The 14,197-nt window shown below is 42.2% G+C and overlaps 1 protein-coding gene across 2 annotated transcripts in view; it reads left to right on the forward strand.

Moving 5' to 3' along the window:
- The window catches only part of PLPP1 (phospholipid phosphatase 1), a 116,671-nt gene that overhangs the window by 100,767 nt on the left and 1,707 nt on the right, over positions 1-14,197 (forward strand). For both annotated transcript variants that reach the window (XM_007469273.1, XM_007469274.1), the window contains exon 4: positions 2,491-2,548. In XM_007469273.1, coding sequence (XP_007469335.1) covers positions 2,491-2,548 — 58 coding nt within the window. The remainder of the gene's footprint in view (positions 1-2,490; positions 2,549-14,197) is intronic.

The following is a 14,197-nucleotide window of genomic DNA, read 5'->3' on the forward strand; positions in this document are numbered from 1 at the left end:
CTTCTGATGACTGATAAAAGCTGGATTTGGTTGTCTTTGTAGTTTGTAAGGCTGAATGCTGATGTCGATGTTATGGTGAATTGAGGAGTAGGAACTCAGATCCTGGGGGTGGGTGGATGGCTGTGAACACTCTTCAGGCTATGATTTTGGGGTTCAGACCAGGTTTAGTGAGTTCTCCCAGGAGAAAGGGATGCCCTGGCTAACAAATGTTAAGAAAAAAAGTCATCTTAAGTTTGCTATTTGGAATAGAATCCCATTCACAGCAAGTTACATAGTCAAGACCAGTCTACTTGCTCATTGTTTACTAGACTATGCCCCAGAGTTAGTGCAAACAGCTGCATTTCTGAATATATTTTTATCTCTGTAAATTTTCTTTTTGAATAGTCTTTCATAAGCTTTGATGGAAAGCTAGCTTAAATTGTTACTGTATGTATCTACTTTCATCAGAGTGGCTATAGTGAAGTGAGATGGTAGTTTAGGATTGGTTAAAATCTTAAGAACAGAGCAGGGTTCTTAGACCAGGGCCAAAATCTTAAACTTTTCAGTTGAGGTCACTGTGATGAAAACAATCTGCATTTTGACTACTCTTTGGATGTTATTAAAGTATCCATACAATTGTTTGTTCATTTGTGAATTATGGACATAATAAAATGCCCATAAAAGCTGTATCTCCTAGAGACTTCAATAGAGATTTGTATGGAATATGAAAGTAATGTGAATTCATGTTTTCAGTGTTTTATTGTTTTCTTTTGAATGGAAATAAAAGCCAACGTTACCATGATGTGTTTGATAACTTACTGTGGGTGAAGACTTAGAGACAGTCTCTAAGCTCTCCCTTTATGTTTTTAATCCCTGTCTGTCGAAGCCAGAGCCAGACTTCTTTGGCTGATCTTAAACTGGATAAAATATCTGTTTACATATTCAGAATACACAACTAAAACCATTTTGTTTTCAACTAATGAAATCACCCTGTGAATGAATCAGAGGTGTTCGAAGCTATTACATGAGTTTGGTTTTTATGATTTTTGTGGCACAATCTACAGTGAATACTCTGAACATGGAGTTTCAGTGAAACTTCTAACTTGCTTGGCTTTGAGAACATTTCTGTGATCATGGTCATGTTGGCTTGATGGGACTTGACAATCCTTGAAATTGGCTTTTATTAACTTTAGGCTCTTCAATATAACTTACTGAAACTAGACATAAAATGTACAGAACTCTGCTCAAATTATCTCATTTAAAACAAGGATTTGTATTGATCTTTCAATAGCCAAGTAGTTGGGAAGGCTAAAAGTGATTTATTTTTCTTGTTTTACATAGATTAAACCCAGGATAATTATCAAGTTTCATTACGTAAATCCTGTTTGGCACAGGAAGTTGGAATATTCTCTTTCTTAGGAATGTATCTGATTATAAAAAAATACTATCATAATTCTTGGTAGAGTCAGCATCAGTATCTGTGTAGGAAGTCTCCACTCTCCTACTTACTCTCAGTTGCCAAACGTACACACATGACTTTCTGATACGTGTTTTAAGAGTCTTCTCTCTGAATCAGGGGAACCAAATTCCTTTTGAACCAAGCAGGGTGTAATAAGTAAGATACTTAAGAACCTGGTTCCTCTTGGTTTTGTTCTTAAGTGCAATAGAATTAAGTTTCATAAGCATGCTGTCATTTTTAGGTAGAAAGATGATACCTAGATGTTTATAGACTATAATACTGAAAGAGCTGGCTCATCAGGTACAGGACTATCCGTGCACAGTGTGAAAATAAATGTCAAACAAAAGCACTTAATCTGGTGGGAAATCTAAGGTAAGATGCTAAAATAACACTTTAAAATTTTTGAATTTATTTCTTAAAAAGTAGTCAACTTGTGAGTGTTCCAAAGGAGGTATTCATTACTGCTGTTCAGGGACAAACCCTTCAAGTGGAAAATAAAGCTTAAATCATGGTCACAGAAGTTTTTATGTAATAAAGTCAGGCCATTTATGCCAGTTATGGCTTGTCATGTATTACTTCAGAAATGCTTGGCAAGTTTGTTCTCAGTGACTCATTACCCATCCTAAAAGTATCAATAAAATGATGCTGAGTAGAAATTGGACCTCAGACCCTCCTAGGACTCTTTAACTGCCTCCTGCCCCACCCTTCTGATTTCTGAAGGTAAGGGGAGGGAGCTGTGTGCACTGGGGAGGTAAGGAGATTTATGAAATAAAAAATATTCTTTGGGCTTCCCTGGTGGCGCAGTGGTTGAGAGTCCGCCTGCTGATGCAGGGGACACGGGTTCGTGCCCCGGTCCGGGAAGATCCCACATGCTGCGGAGCGGCTGGGCCTGTGAGCCATGGCCCCTGAGCCTGTGTGTCCGGAGCTTGTGCTCTGCAACGGGAGAGGCCACAACAGTGAGAGGCTCGCATACCGCAAAAAAAAAAATAAATAAAAAAAAAATTCTTGGTTTCTAGGAGAGAAAATTAATGTTTCTTTTCTTTCTCTTCTAGATTGTCCTTTTACTCGGGCCACTCTTCATTCTCCATGTACTGCATGTTGTTCGTGGCAGTAAGTACTTTGTGTCTGTTGATGGTGGCATACGTGCTGCCTGCACTTTGTGTTCAGCTTTGGTGTCCTGTCCTGTGAGACCCCTCTGACATTCTCATCGGCTTCACTTCTCAGTCAGCTGTAAGCCATTGCTGGCTGCACTAAGTTCAGAGGAGAAATGGATGCCTATGCTCCTGCCAAAGCCAGTTACAATTGTTTGAAACAGCTTTTGTCCTTCATTTAGAGGAAGCAGACAGGCGCGTTGTATAGCAAGCTGCAAATTGGGAACCTTCAGGATAATAGGGAGTCTTTACTCCTGAAGCAGACAAGTGGTGGAGGACACTTGTCACTTTTCTGACAATGGTAGAGGCCTAAACAGATAACCATCAAGTCTGCAAGCCTGGTGCTAAGAATTAGGTGATGTGTCCCCTTACTTTGGGACATATTTTCTGAAGAGGTTTTCTGGAACATACAAACAGCTTCTGCATAATTTCAGCAGGTCACTGCTCTGAATACAGGCCAAGGTGACTGCTGCCCCTCACGACCTCACCCTGACGAGAGCCCTGGCGTCATCTGCACGGCATGGTGCTGAGCCGCCCGGCCTTCCCTGAAGGCTGCTGGGGTGAGGAGTTTGGTTTATTGCACGTGAAGGCAGCTGTTGTTGCTCCTATTTGAGCAGGTTATATTTTCCTTCCACTTTGTGAAACATTTCCCAGACTTCTTTCCATGGTACTAGAAAGGTTCTAACTTCAGGGAGAGCCAGTTGCTGCTTCAGGAGCTTGTCATCTATACAGTCTCCCCATGGCGATTCTAATTGCACTTGCATTATACAAAGTCAACAGTGAAGAGTTAGAGAAGACTGGCACCCATATTTTGCATATCAAACTAGAGATGAATGTGCAGTGAGAGTAATTAGTGGAAGACCAGGCTTTAGGGCACACACGAGGGGTCTTTAAACGTCAATTTAATTGACTTTTATTTTTTATAATGTCTTCTGTGTCTGTGTGTCTCTCTGTTTGTATAAAATTATCAAAATTTGGTGGGAAAAGAAGGGAGAGGAGAAGATCTCTACCTTAACAGATCAGCTTTAATTTTTGTCTTGATTTTCTTTGTAAGTGGATTTTTTATATAGTTGTGCTGTGTAAATTTGCTGTTTCCCATTCCCCTTCCCCCTCTGGTCACATTAAGTGCTATATGATATTAAATTCATGAAATGGATTAAAGATTCACGATGTGTATTGTTGAGAGTAGCCTGCTGGGAGTTATTTGGTTTCATTTAGAGAGAACTTAACATCAGTTTTACCAAATCTTCCTTTTATTTGAAAAAAAAAAAATTCCAAAAAATGAAAGAATGTAAAATTTATAAAATGTAAGAATTGCAGATGTGTTATATAAAATGCAAACCCAAACTTCAAAACCTTTTCAATAGAGCTAATTTTTGGCTTCTTCAACATTTCTGCAAATTGCAAGGCTTTCATCTTATGTTAATTTTGTGAGGAAGCAACAGGGTACCAATTCAGCAGAATTTAGAGTTTCCTTTTTAAAATATTCACCCAAATGTTTCTGAAAATGTGCCATGGGAAATGTGACTTATTTGACGGTAGTAACAGCAAGTACTGTTCTAGCAATCTCTGTTCATTTATCTTTCTAGGAAAAATTACCATGTTTTCTAAAGGGAGCCACCATACTTTTTTCTCTTTAAACAGGACATGGGGAGTGGGGGAGAAGGGGAAAGCTGGCAATGGCTAGAGCTATTAATATATCCTGAGAACTTTTCCCAAAGCAAAGTTTGTGACTATACTGAATGGCTTTTGAATGTTTGTAGGCCCCAGAGCCAGACATCACCAGGGGTACTTTTCTGGTTTGTTATTCCCTCACCTGTGTGTCAGTATCTTTAAGTCCCTCTTTATGAGAGAGAACTAAGAATCTGAGGTTTGGTTGATATTGATGATGATTTGCATTTACACTACTCTTTAAGTTTTGACTCCTTCTGAAAGCTCCCATGAAGTAGGAGAGGAGGGATGATTGCCACCCTTTCACAGATGGGGAAATAGGGGCCTTGGGAGGAGGCTGCTAAGGTTTACAAGCTCTCTGGGAATCTCTTGTTAATCAGGCTCCCTTGCTTTGTTGACTGCTTGAGTCCAGCTATTTCGAAGAAGGTCAGGTGATGCAGATCTCTGAATATAAAATGGTGACATATAACTTCCACTGTTTTGTTTTTATAAATTTATTTATTTTATTATAAATTTATTTTATTATTATTTTGGGGGGCTGATTTGGGTCTTCGTTGCTGCGCATGGGCTTTTCTCTGTTTGTGGTGAGCGGGGGCTACTCTTCATTGTGGTGCACGGGCTTCTCATTGTGGTGGCTTCTCTTGTTGTGGAGCATGGGCTCTAGGCATGCGGGCTTCAGTAGTTGCGGCACACGGGCTCAGTAGTTGCGGCTCGCAGGCTCTAGAGCGCAGGCTCAGTATTTGTGGTGCATGGGCTTAGTTGCTCCGTGGTATGTGGGATCTTCCCTGACCAGGGATCGAACCCGTGTCCCCTGCATTAGCAGGCGGATTCTTAACCACTGTGCCACCAGGGAAGCCCTCCACCTACTGTTTTTAATTTCAAAGAATATTCTCAGCTGTATCATACTCCATGCCGTATATTTATTTTTGCTCTTCTTCTTTGCTCCTTTGACCCTTCTTAAAATATCTGTATATTCGATCAAATAGAAACTTTTACTGAGCTCTTTTGTGAAATATGAAATTAACGTATAGAGGATGAAATTATAGAGGGCCTCGATGGCCAGCCCATTCTGTGGACACCCAGGAGCAAGCGAGGAGGCAAATTAGGGCTGTAAGCAGAGGGCAGATTACCTCAACTCTGTAGTTCGGTGGTTGGGTCAGTATCAGCTATTTAGATGTAAAGGTATAATGCAAAAGAAAAAGCTCAAATAGGTTTGTCAGAGACCAAGAAATTTCTGGAGATGCAAGCAGACCAGAGCAGCCATGCACTGCGTTTCACTGACTTGGAGCAGTGGAAATATTTAGTTGATGTGGATGTAGGCTCCAGCTTTTATTTCAGCCGCTGAACACACAGATGTCTCCTTGCCTTCCAGCGTTCACATTTATATACCACACTTAACCACTACGCCCCCGCCCCACATTCCTTAGGCCATGACTCACCTTGCTCCCCTAGGCATCTTGGCATCATGCATCAGTCCCAGATTCGGGTGGAGATGTAGTCATTTAAATCATCTCTGAGGACAGTCTTTGATAGCCAGAGAACTTCCCTGTCAATTCCTGACACCCAGAAATTAACTTCTGGTTAAAAATGTCTCTTAAAGAAAATACCTGACCATTGCTCTCCTCAGGCTGGGAGCCAAGCCCTGCACACTTTACAGTGCCTGGAGTTAGACCTGTGAAAACCACCTAGGTTGGCGGCAGCGCAGGGTAGGGTTGCGCATAGCCAGTTGATGTGCTTAGTGACTCCCGTGGAGTTTGGCCACATGCCAAAGCTTCCAAATTTACTTGATTGTTCAGGAAAAGAGGAATGGGATAAGACTGTTCTTTTTTCATTACAGTAAGGAATACGCTAAAGTACTTTTCCCAGCACTGTCATATTGAGGCTGTAACCCCAGAGTGTTTATATCACTGCCTGTTATGAAATTTCTATATAAAACACTACAACAGGAACCCAAGTACCTCTCAGTGTCAGTGCTTCAGCTTGGCTTCCCTCCCTGCCACAGAATGCCTTGTATCTGGGCCTTGCCCCCATCTCTGTGTTTAGATAGTGCTTGCCCCCATCTCTGTCTTACTCAGACCCTCTGACACCACCTACTTTCCTCAGCATTTGTACAGTCCCTCATCTGGCATTGACCATACACTACCTAGCACTGTTGATATTTCATGAAGATGTTTCTCAGACTGTGAATTAATGTGAGCATTGGGCAAATGGCCCGTAAACTACGTGAATCCTGCCTAATTTTAAGGTAGGATTTGAGATTTAAATTTAGGAACTCTGTGAATCCTAAAGATGGTAAAATTAAAGTCTAGAGAAGAATAAACTGAGGCCTGCCTTGCAGTGCTCTCCTGGCCAGGTCTCTCATCAGATGAAGGTGGAACAATACAATGTGCCTGGCTTGGTATTAGAAACAATGTTCCAAAATAAGTAGACGAAGGTATATTTCTTTGTGTTGAGCATGCTGTTGCTAGTCTAATTCAGGGGTTGGCAGATTTTTTTAGTCACAGGTCAGATAATATTTAGGCTTTGTAAGCCAGGTGCAATATCAGTCACATATTCTTCTTTTTCAAATAGCCCTTTAAAAATGTGAAAATAATCCCTTGACTGTGGTTGAAAATGGGGGGGGAACCCTCTTATTTTTTTATATGATTTTTAAATTTTTATTTATTTATTTTATTTACTTATTTTTGGCTGCATTGGGTCTTCATTGCTGTGTGTGGGCTTTCTCTAGTTGCGGCGAGTGGGGTCTACTCTTCTTTGCAGTGCACGGGCTTCTCATCGCAGTGGCTTCTCTTGTTGTGGAGCACGGGCTCTAGGCATGCAGGCTTCAGTAGTTGTGGCGCGCAGGCTTCAGTAGTTGTGGCTCGTGGGCTCTAGAGCGCAGGCTCAGTAGTTGTGGCGCATGGGCTTAGTTGCTCTGCGGCATGTGGGATCTTCCCAGACCAGGGCTTGAACCCGTGTCCCCTGCATTGGCAGGCGGATTCTTAACCACTGCACCACCAGGGAAGCCGGAAACCGTCTTATTTTAAGAATAAAGTACAGTCATACCTTATTTTATTGTGCTTCACTTTATCACACTTCACAGATAGTACGTTCTTTGTAAACTGAAGATTTGTGGCAACCCTGCACCAAGCAAGTCTATGGGTGCCATTTTTCCAATAGCATTTGCTCACTTCATGTCTCTGTATCACATTTTGGTAATTCTCAAAATATTTCAGACTTTTTCATTATTACTGTTGTATCTGTTATGGTTATCTGTGATCAGTGATCTTTGATATTACTGTTGCAAAAATATTACAACTCGCTGAAGGCTCAGATGATTGTTAGCATTTTTCAGCAAAGTATTTTTAAGTTAAGGTATGTACTCTTTTTTTAGACAAAATGCTATTGCACACTTAATGGACTGTATACCGTAATCATAACTTGTATATGCACTGGGAAACCAGAAAATTCATGTGACTCTTTATTGCGATATTCACTCTACTGCAGTGGTCTGAAGCCAAACCCACAATATCTCCAAGGTATGCCTGTATTAAGAGACTTTATGAGGCAATAGCATTTTATAGTTAAGTGTTACAAGGTCAGTCTCGGAAAGGCAAAATAAAAATAAACCAGCTTCAAAAAATACCTTGTTCAACAATCAAATTTAAAAAATGAGGTTGTACAACTAGATCCTTTAATGGAAGCTAAATGTTTTTTTTTCTTCAGAAGTTTTAGACAACAAAAGAAAGGTGATATCCTACTCTTCAGTGATAATAAAATAATGGAAGAATGTTTATGTAGTGTCATAGACATTGAGTTTCCTTTTTAAAAAAGTGTAATTTTTTACACAAAAGGAAAAATGTGTACAGCTTCTTTTTTCCAGCGTGGTCCTGTGCACTGGGAAGTCCTGTTTATTCTGACAACGTCGTCTTTGTGACCCATATTGTGAGGCTCTTCATAAAGTGACCCACAAGTGTTAGCGTCTCTGTGTTTTGGGGGAGGCCTCTCTGCGCTTGGCAGTGAAGCATTTGCTGCCTGCACGGTGGAGCTTCTTCCTACAACGCTCCTCTCTGGGCTTGAATATCTAGTTATTTTGAACAAATTGACTCCTGTCCTTGCCCGAAAGAATAAGAACATTGCCTTTATGAATCTCTAGTAATATCCCAGCTAAGCAGCTTTTCTTTCTTTAAAAATATCAGGCATAGTAGCTTATTTTCAACCCATTTTCAGTAGGTTTTACTTTGCTAAGAGAGATTGGACACTTTATCCTGCATTGAGCCGTAAGATTTACATGGGGTTTTCCTGACCAGAAGCCCTACCTGGAAGAGTGGCATTTGCTCATTTTGGAAGCAAAAACTACCCCTGAAACCTTCCTTTTCACAGAGGCCAGTGGTGAGGCCTGGTTTCAGTGAGAGCGTTCCTTGGAGGATATTGGTCAAGTGCGGCGACAAGGCTAATTCTCTTCAAACTAGTTTCTGCTTTCTGAAACTGGGCTCTGCAGTCTTGCTCTGAGCTCTTGATTTGACTCACCGGTCAGGTTCAAGACAGGGATGGATAGACAGACCTCACTGCAGTCTCCTTTGGGGCCTTGAGGTTAACGCCCTCTCCCTATCAATCACATCCTCCTGTGGTATTTGTCTCTCCTCCTCCTTTTAATAGATGAAAATGGGGGGAGGGAGAAGTGTAAAGGTTAGTGAAGTATATGCTGTATCTTTGTCTTTCCTGTTAACTCTTTCATTTCCCAACTTGTGCCTCCTGGAAATCCAAGGCCTGTTGCATTTTCCTGTATGTTAGAGCAGGGGTGCCACCAGGCAGGCTCATGTGTTCCTTTTATAAACATGACTGTTCTCTTAAATATTTCAGGACAGTGTTCAAATTTGTGGGGGAGGTAGGCATAGGAGGTGTAGTCCTTTATATGCGAGCGAAGACTGGACACCTAACTGGGGATTCTCCCACATCCATTCTGTCTCATCCATTCTGTCTCCTTGGCTCACCCTTGTGTTAATTCCCTTTGCTTCCCCTCTTAAAAACTTAGTTACCACTGCAAATCCAGCTCAGTGTAAATCCCTGGATTAGGCCCTCTCTTCTACCTGCCTCTTTATGTCTACAAGTCTTCCAGAAACTCGCCAGCTGCATTTGTTTTCATCCTTTGTTCCTTTGCTGTCCTGCACTGGGGCTTCATGAATCCTGTACTATCACAGCGTGAAGCTTTTGCTTCTGGGAAGCACCTCAGCGAAGTGCTGCAGGTCATTGCTTTTGTTCTGCTGTTTCCACCTTGTCTTTTATTTCTAGTTGTGAACTTTCTATTTTGGAGCTTTTTCCTTCACCAGAAAGTTGGATGTTAGGATTGGGAGGGATCCAGATGCTAGAATCTCTCATCAAGCAGTACCCCCTTCCCCCCAAAGAAATACCCACTGGGCAAGTCAGTTAGCTAGGCCAAAGTGTGTTCAAAGAATGTTAGAATGGGCCTGAGAGAATGATAGATGAGTCATTTGGCTTAGGGGCTCACACCCTTGTACTGTTTGCAGAAAAGAAGTCATAGAAGTAAATCCCATGCCTAGTGCTACAGTTCTCTTGTAACGGTGCCTTCAGCGGACATTTTAGTATGTTTGTTCTGATGTGGGATTTTGTTTTTCTAAGTTTTTCTCCTTGTTTGAACCCAGGTGTACAAACAGCCTGTTTTCCTTTTCATTTGAAACGTACCTTTTTAAAAAGTAAAACTATCATTTGAGTCACAAATTCAAATTTAAAAATAAAACAGGATTTTGGTTAAACACACAGTGAGAGGAGGCTGTTAACTGGCTTTTTTTTGCAGTACGCGGGCCTCACTGTTGTGGCCTCTCCCGTGGCGGAGCACAGGCTCCGGATGTGCAGGCTCAGTGGCCATGGCTCACGGGCCCAGCCGCTCCGCGGCATGTGGGATCTTCCCAGACCGGGAGCACGAACCCGTGTCCCCTGCATCGGCAGGCGGACTCTCAACCACTGCGCCACCAGGGAAGCCCAAAGCTTTTTTTTTTCTTTTAAACATCTTTATTGGAGTATAATTGCCTTACAGTGGTACGTTAGTTTCTGCTTTATAACAAAGTGTCCACATATCTCCTCCCTCTTTGCATCTCCCTCCCTTCCTCTCAACCCTCCCTATCCCACCCCTCTAGGTGGTCACAAAGCACCGAGCTGATCTCCCTGTGCTATGCGGCTGCTTCCCACTAGCTATTTTACCTTTGGTAGTGTATATGTGTCCATGCCACTCTCTCACTTGGTCCCAGCTTACCCTTCCCCCTCCCCGTGTCAAGTCCATTCTCTAGTAGGTCTGCGTCTTTTTTATCTTTTGGCTGTAAGCAGCTGACTTACGTATTATCTCCTAGAGGAGAGGATGGTTTATAGTAAAGACATACATGGATTAGAACAGGCACACCACCAGGAACAGAACTTTTTCCATGTCTCATTGACCACCTGTTTTTTTAGTGTGGCTGCCACTCCACACCGTGGCTGCTTCATTCTTTTCTATTAAATGCCTCATTCTTATCTAACCATAGCTTTTGCTTCCTGTTTAGTTTGCAAGTAGCCTATCATTTATCCATTAGGTGCCATTTCTACAACTTCTGAAAATAGAGAACTCCTTCTTACTCCCAGTGTAAATCCCAGAGGGCACATTACAGCCCAGCAGATTTCTAGGTCAAGCCTGTCATAAGTCATACTCAGTGCCCTCCCAGAAAATAAGGCAGGGCTATGTGGTCCCCTTCAATTTTGTCTGTGGATCAGCAGTTTCCCCCAGAGGGAAAATTGAAAGTTTTTTTAAAAAATTATTTATTTATTTATTTTTGGGCAGCGTTGGTCTTTGTTGCTGCACGTGGGCTTTCTCTAGTTGCGGAGAGCGGGGGCTACTCTTCGTTGCAGCGTGCGGGCTTCAGTAGTTGCAGCTCATGGGCTCTACGGTGCACGGGCTTCAGTAGTTGTGGCTCACGGGCTCTAGGGTGCATGGGCTCAGTAGTTGTGGCTCGTGGGCTCTATGGCGCAGGCTCAGTAGTACTGGCGCACGGGCTTAGTTGCTCTGCTGTTATGTGGGATCTTCCCGGACCAGGGCTTGAACCTGTGTCCCCTGCATTGGCAGGCGGATTCTTAACCACTGTGCCACCAGGGAAGCCTGGGAGAATTGAAAGTTGTAGATGCTGCCACTGAACCAATCTGGTACCATATACAACATTGGATATGGAGTTCTGTAAGTTCTAAATCTTAAGAGATAAGCAATTGAATGCCTTACCTCTAATGGGTTTAGGGCACATGTGATTAACATATGCATGTGTGGGAAGAAGGGGAACAGTGGAGGTTGCAAAGGCAGGGACCTACAGAGCCTTTTTATTATCAGCTCTGGCATTAAAGCATGAGCTGTCCCTGTATCTATTTCTAATATAACAGTGCTGAGAAGCATCAGATAGTCAGTTCCTCCGAGACAGGGAAAGATGGAGGAATGGAGACTTCTTTTTAATGAAACATACATACTTTCTTCTCCCCTCTCAAAGGACAAGGAGTAGAATTTAAAAAGTTATAAATCCACAAAGTCAAAGAATGGAAAACGAGACAATAAGCAAGAGGTAAAGATTCTGGAAAGCAGTTAAATGAGTGGTAGGAGGAAGCCAAGTCTCTGGCGCCTCCAGAGAGAGGGAGCTTAAAAGATTTGCACTGCAGAAGCTGAGAAAGGATGAGGACGCAGAGCCACCAAAAAGACAGCACGGTGTGCTTTGTTGGACCTGCTCGTGTCGGACAGGCTTCTGGCTGGAAACACGGGAGGGGAGTTGTTGAGGTCTGGAGTTGTTCAGGGCATGTCAACTGTGGAACTCAGTTGACCCAAGGTTCAAGAAACTCAATGTTTATCGCCTTGGGGTCTACTGAAATGGAAGAGTCTTCCCAGGGAAGAGCAGGGCTAGAGGTGGTGCCCAGCTTTTGTAGAGCTACACTGAGTACCCTGGAACCAGGGAAACACAGAACAGGCATATAGGAAGCACACTCAATTAACCTACCTCACCCAGAGCTGAGAACTGTTCTGTGACCAGAGCCTGCACTCGGGCCATACGGCCATTAGTCAGCAGAAGGGCCAGAACACAGAGTGGAGCACAAGGTTAGGTGTATGATCACAACTGGGGAATCCCAGAGCTCCCACAGGGGGAGTGACCTCTGGATCCACACCGAGGGGCCCATCTGTACTTGGGTAAACGTGTAAGAAGAAACTAAATACTTAGAGGGTAAAGGGTTCACCTCAAGTATATTGCAACTTATTTGATTACTGATCCAAAAGTGAATGTTATTTTCACAGGGATATTGAAGAAGAGATTGGGGCAAATTAATACTTAACAGATGTCTGCAGGCTACCTAGAGTCAAATTCAGGGTTCTTTCAAAGGAAAGTATTGTTAGAGGGGTTTTAGAATCTTAAGTGAGGAAGAGCCTTGAAAGTCCTGTCTCTGAGTTTCCTTTAGGTTAGGACTTAGCTTTACGTCCATTTTAGAGTATTTTTTTGCTTTCTGGTTTTTTTTATTGCTATGTCGCTAGCAGGGATGGGTGCAGTTCTCCCTAAGATGTCTGCATTCATGTAAGTATTTGTAATTCTTAGGTATATGTTTTTATAGTCTAAATAACCCATGCCTTTAACCCTTATCTGAAAAGGTAGCTTAAGAATAACCAGAAGAGGGTCAGTTAAACTTTATATATGAAACTTGGCTTCAGCCCTAGTCAAGGAACTGTCCTCCTTAAAATGAACAAAAAGTTTCCAATAAAAATAGAACTAATGAGGTGAATCTTATCTGGCATGGCTGTGGTACCTAATTGGGCTTCAGTTGGCACATGTCAACTTTGCCCCAACCAGAACCAACTATCTTCCCAACTGTAGAATCTTGAGACAAGCCTCTTACTCCTTACGTTTTTATAGCTTCAACAACAGCAAACAAAAAAAAGGGGAGAGGAGCTCTACAGAAAGCCAGTAGCACTTCAGCCAGCTAAGGAGTCCAACTCAGTTAAACAACTGGTATGCTCTTTTAGGGTTAGATGTTTATACTATAAAGTACTTGATAAAATTAGACAACCTCTGGGGCTTTGCCAGGTGCTGAGAACTGAACACACACAACAGTGCCCAAAGAACTGGAAATGGATTTGTGTATCTATTTTAAATAGGCAGCATCATTGGGTACAGCCACATAATTAAATGCAGTCCTCAGAAAACAATTAAGTATATGAGCCATAAATTACTGAGCAGAGTTTTTAAAAATGAATATTAAGAAGTATATTCTTGGGCTTCCCTGGTGGCGCAGTGGTTGAGAATCTGCCTGCCAATGCAGACGACACAGGTTCGAGCCCTGGTCTGGGAAGATCCCACATGCCATGGAGCAACTGGGCCCGTGAGCCACAATTACTGAGCCTGCGCTCCGCAACAGTAGAGGCCGCGATAGTGAGAGGCCTGCGCACCGCGATGAAGAGTGACCCCCACTTGCCACAACTAGAGAAAGCCCATGCACAGAAATGAAGACCCAACACAGCCATAAATAAATAAATAAATAAATACATTGTGTATTAAAAAAAAAAAAAAAAAAAAAAAGAAGTATATTCTTATTGGATAGAAGTTAGGAAAATTTTTTTTTTTTTTACAAAAATGAGACCATATTGGCTGAAAGGAGTTCATAGGAAACTATTCCAAATTTATTCTACATTACAATCTTTAGGGATGTACCCGAAGTCAGAGGCAGGCTGACAATGGCAAAGGCAAGATTCTCAGGTCTGATTAGAAAAGTCATAGAACTTAAAGGGTACAGGTGCTATTGAAACAATAGACTCCTTTACTGGATCAGGACTAAACTACAAACTGTAATTTACTTAGGCAGATTATGGTATTTACTTATAAATACAGATTATTTATTTAGTCTCAGTTGCTCTGTTAAATAATTTGAGGCGAGAGGAGCTCTCAAGTAAATT

Source organism: Lipotes vexillifer, unplaced genomic scaffold (assembly GCF_000442215.2).
Source record: "Lipotes vexillifer unplaced genomic scaffold, Lipotes_vexillifer_v1.1 scaffold810, whole genome shotgun sequence".
NCBI lineage: Eukaryota > Metazoa > Chordata > Mammalia > Artiodactyla > Lipotidae > Lipotes > Lipotes vexillifer.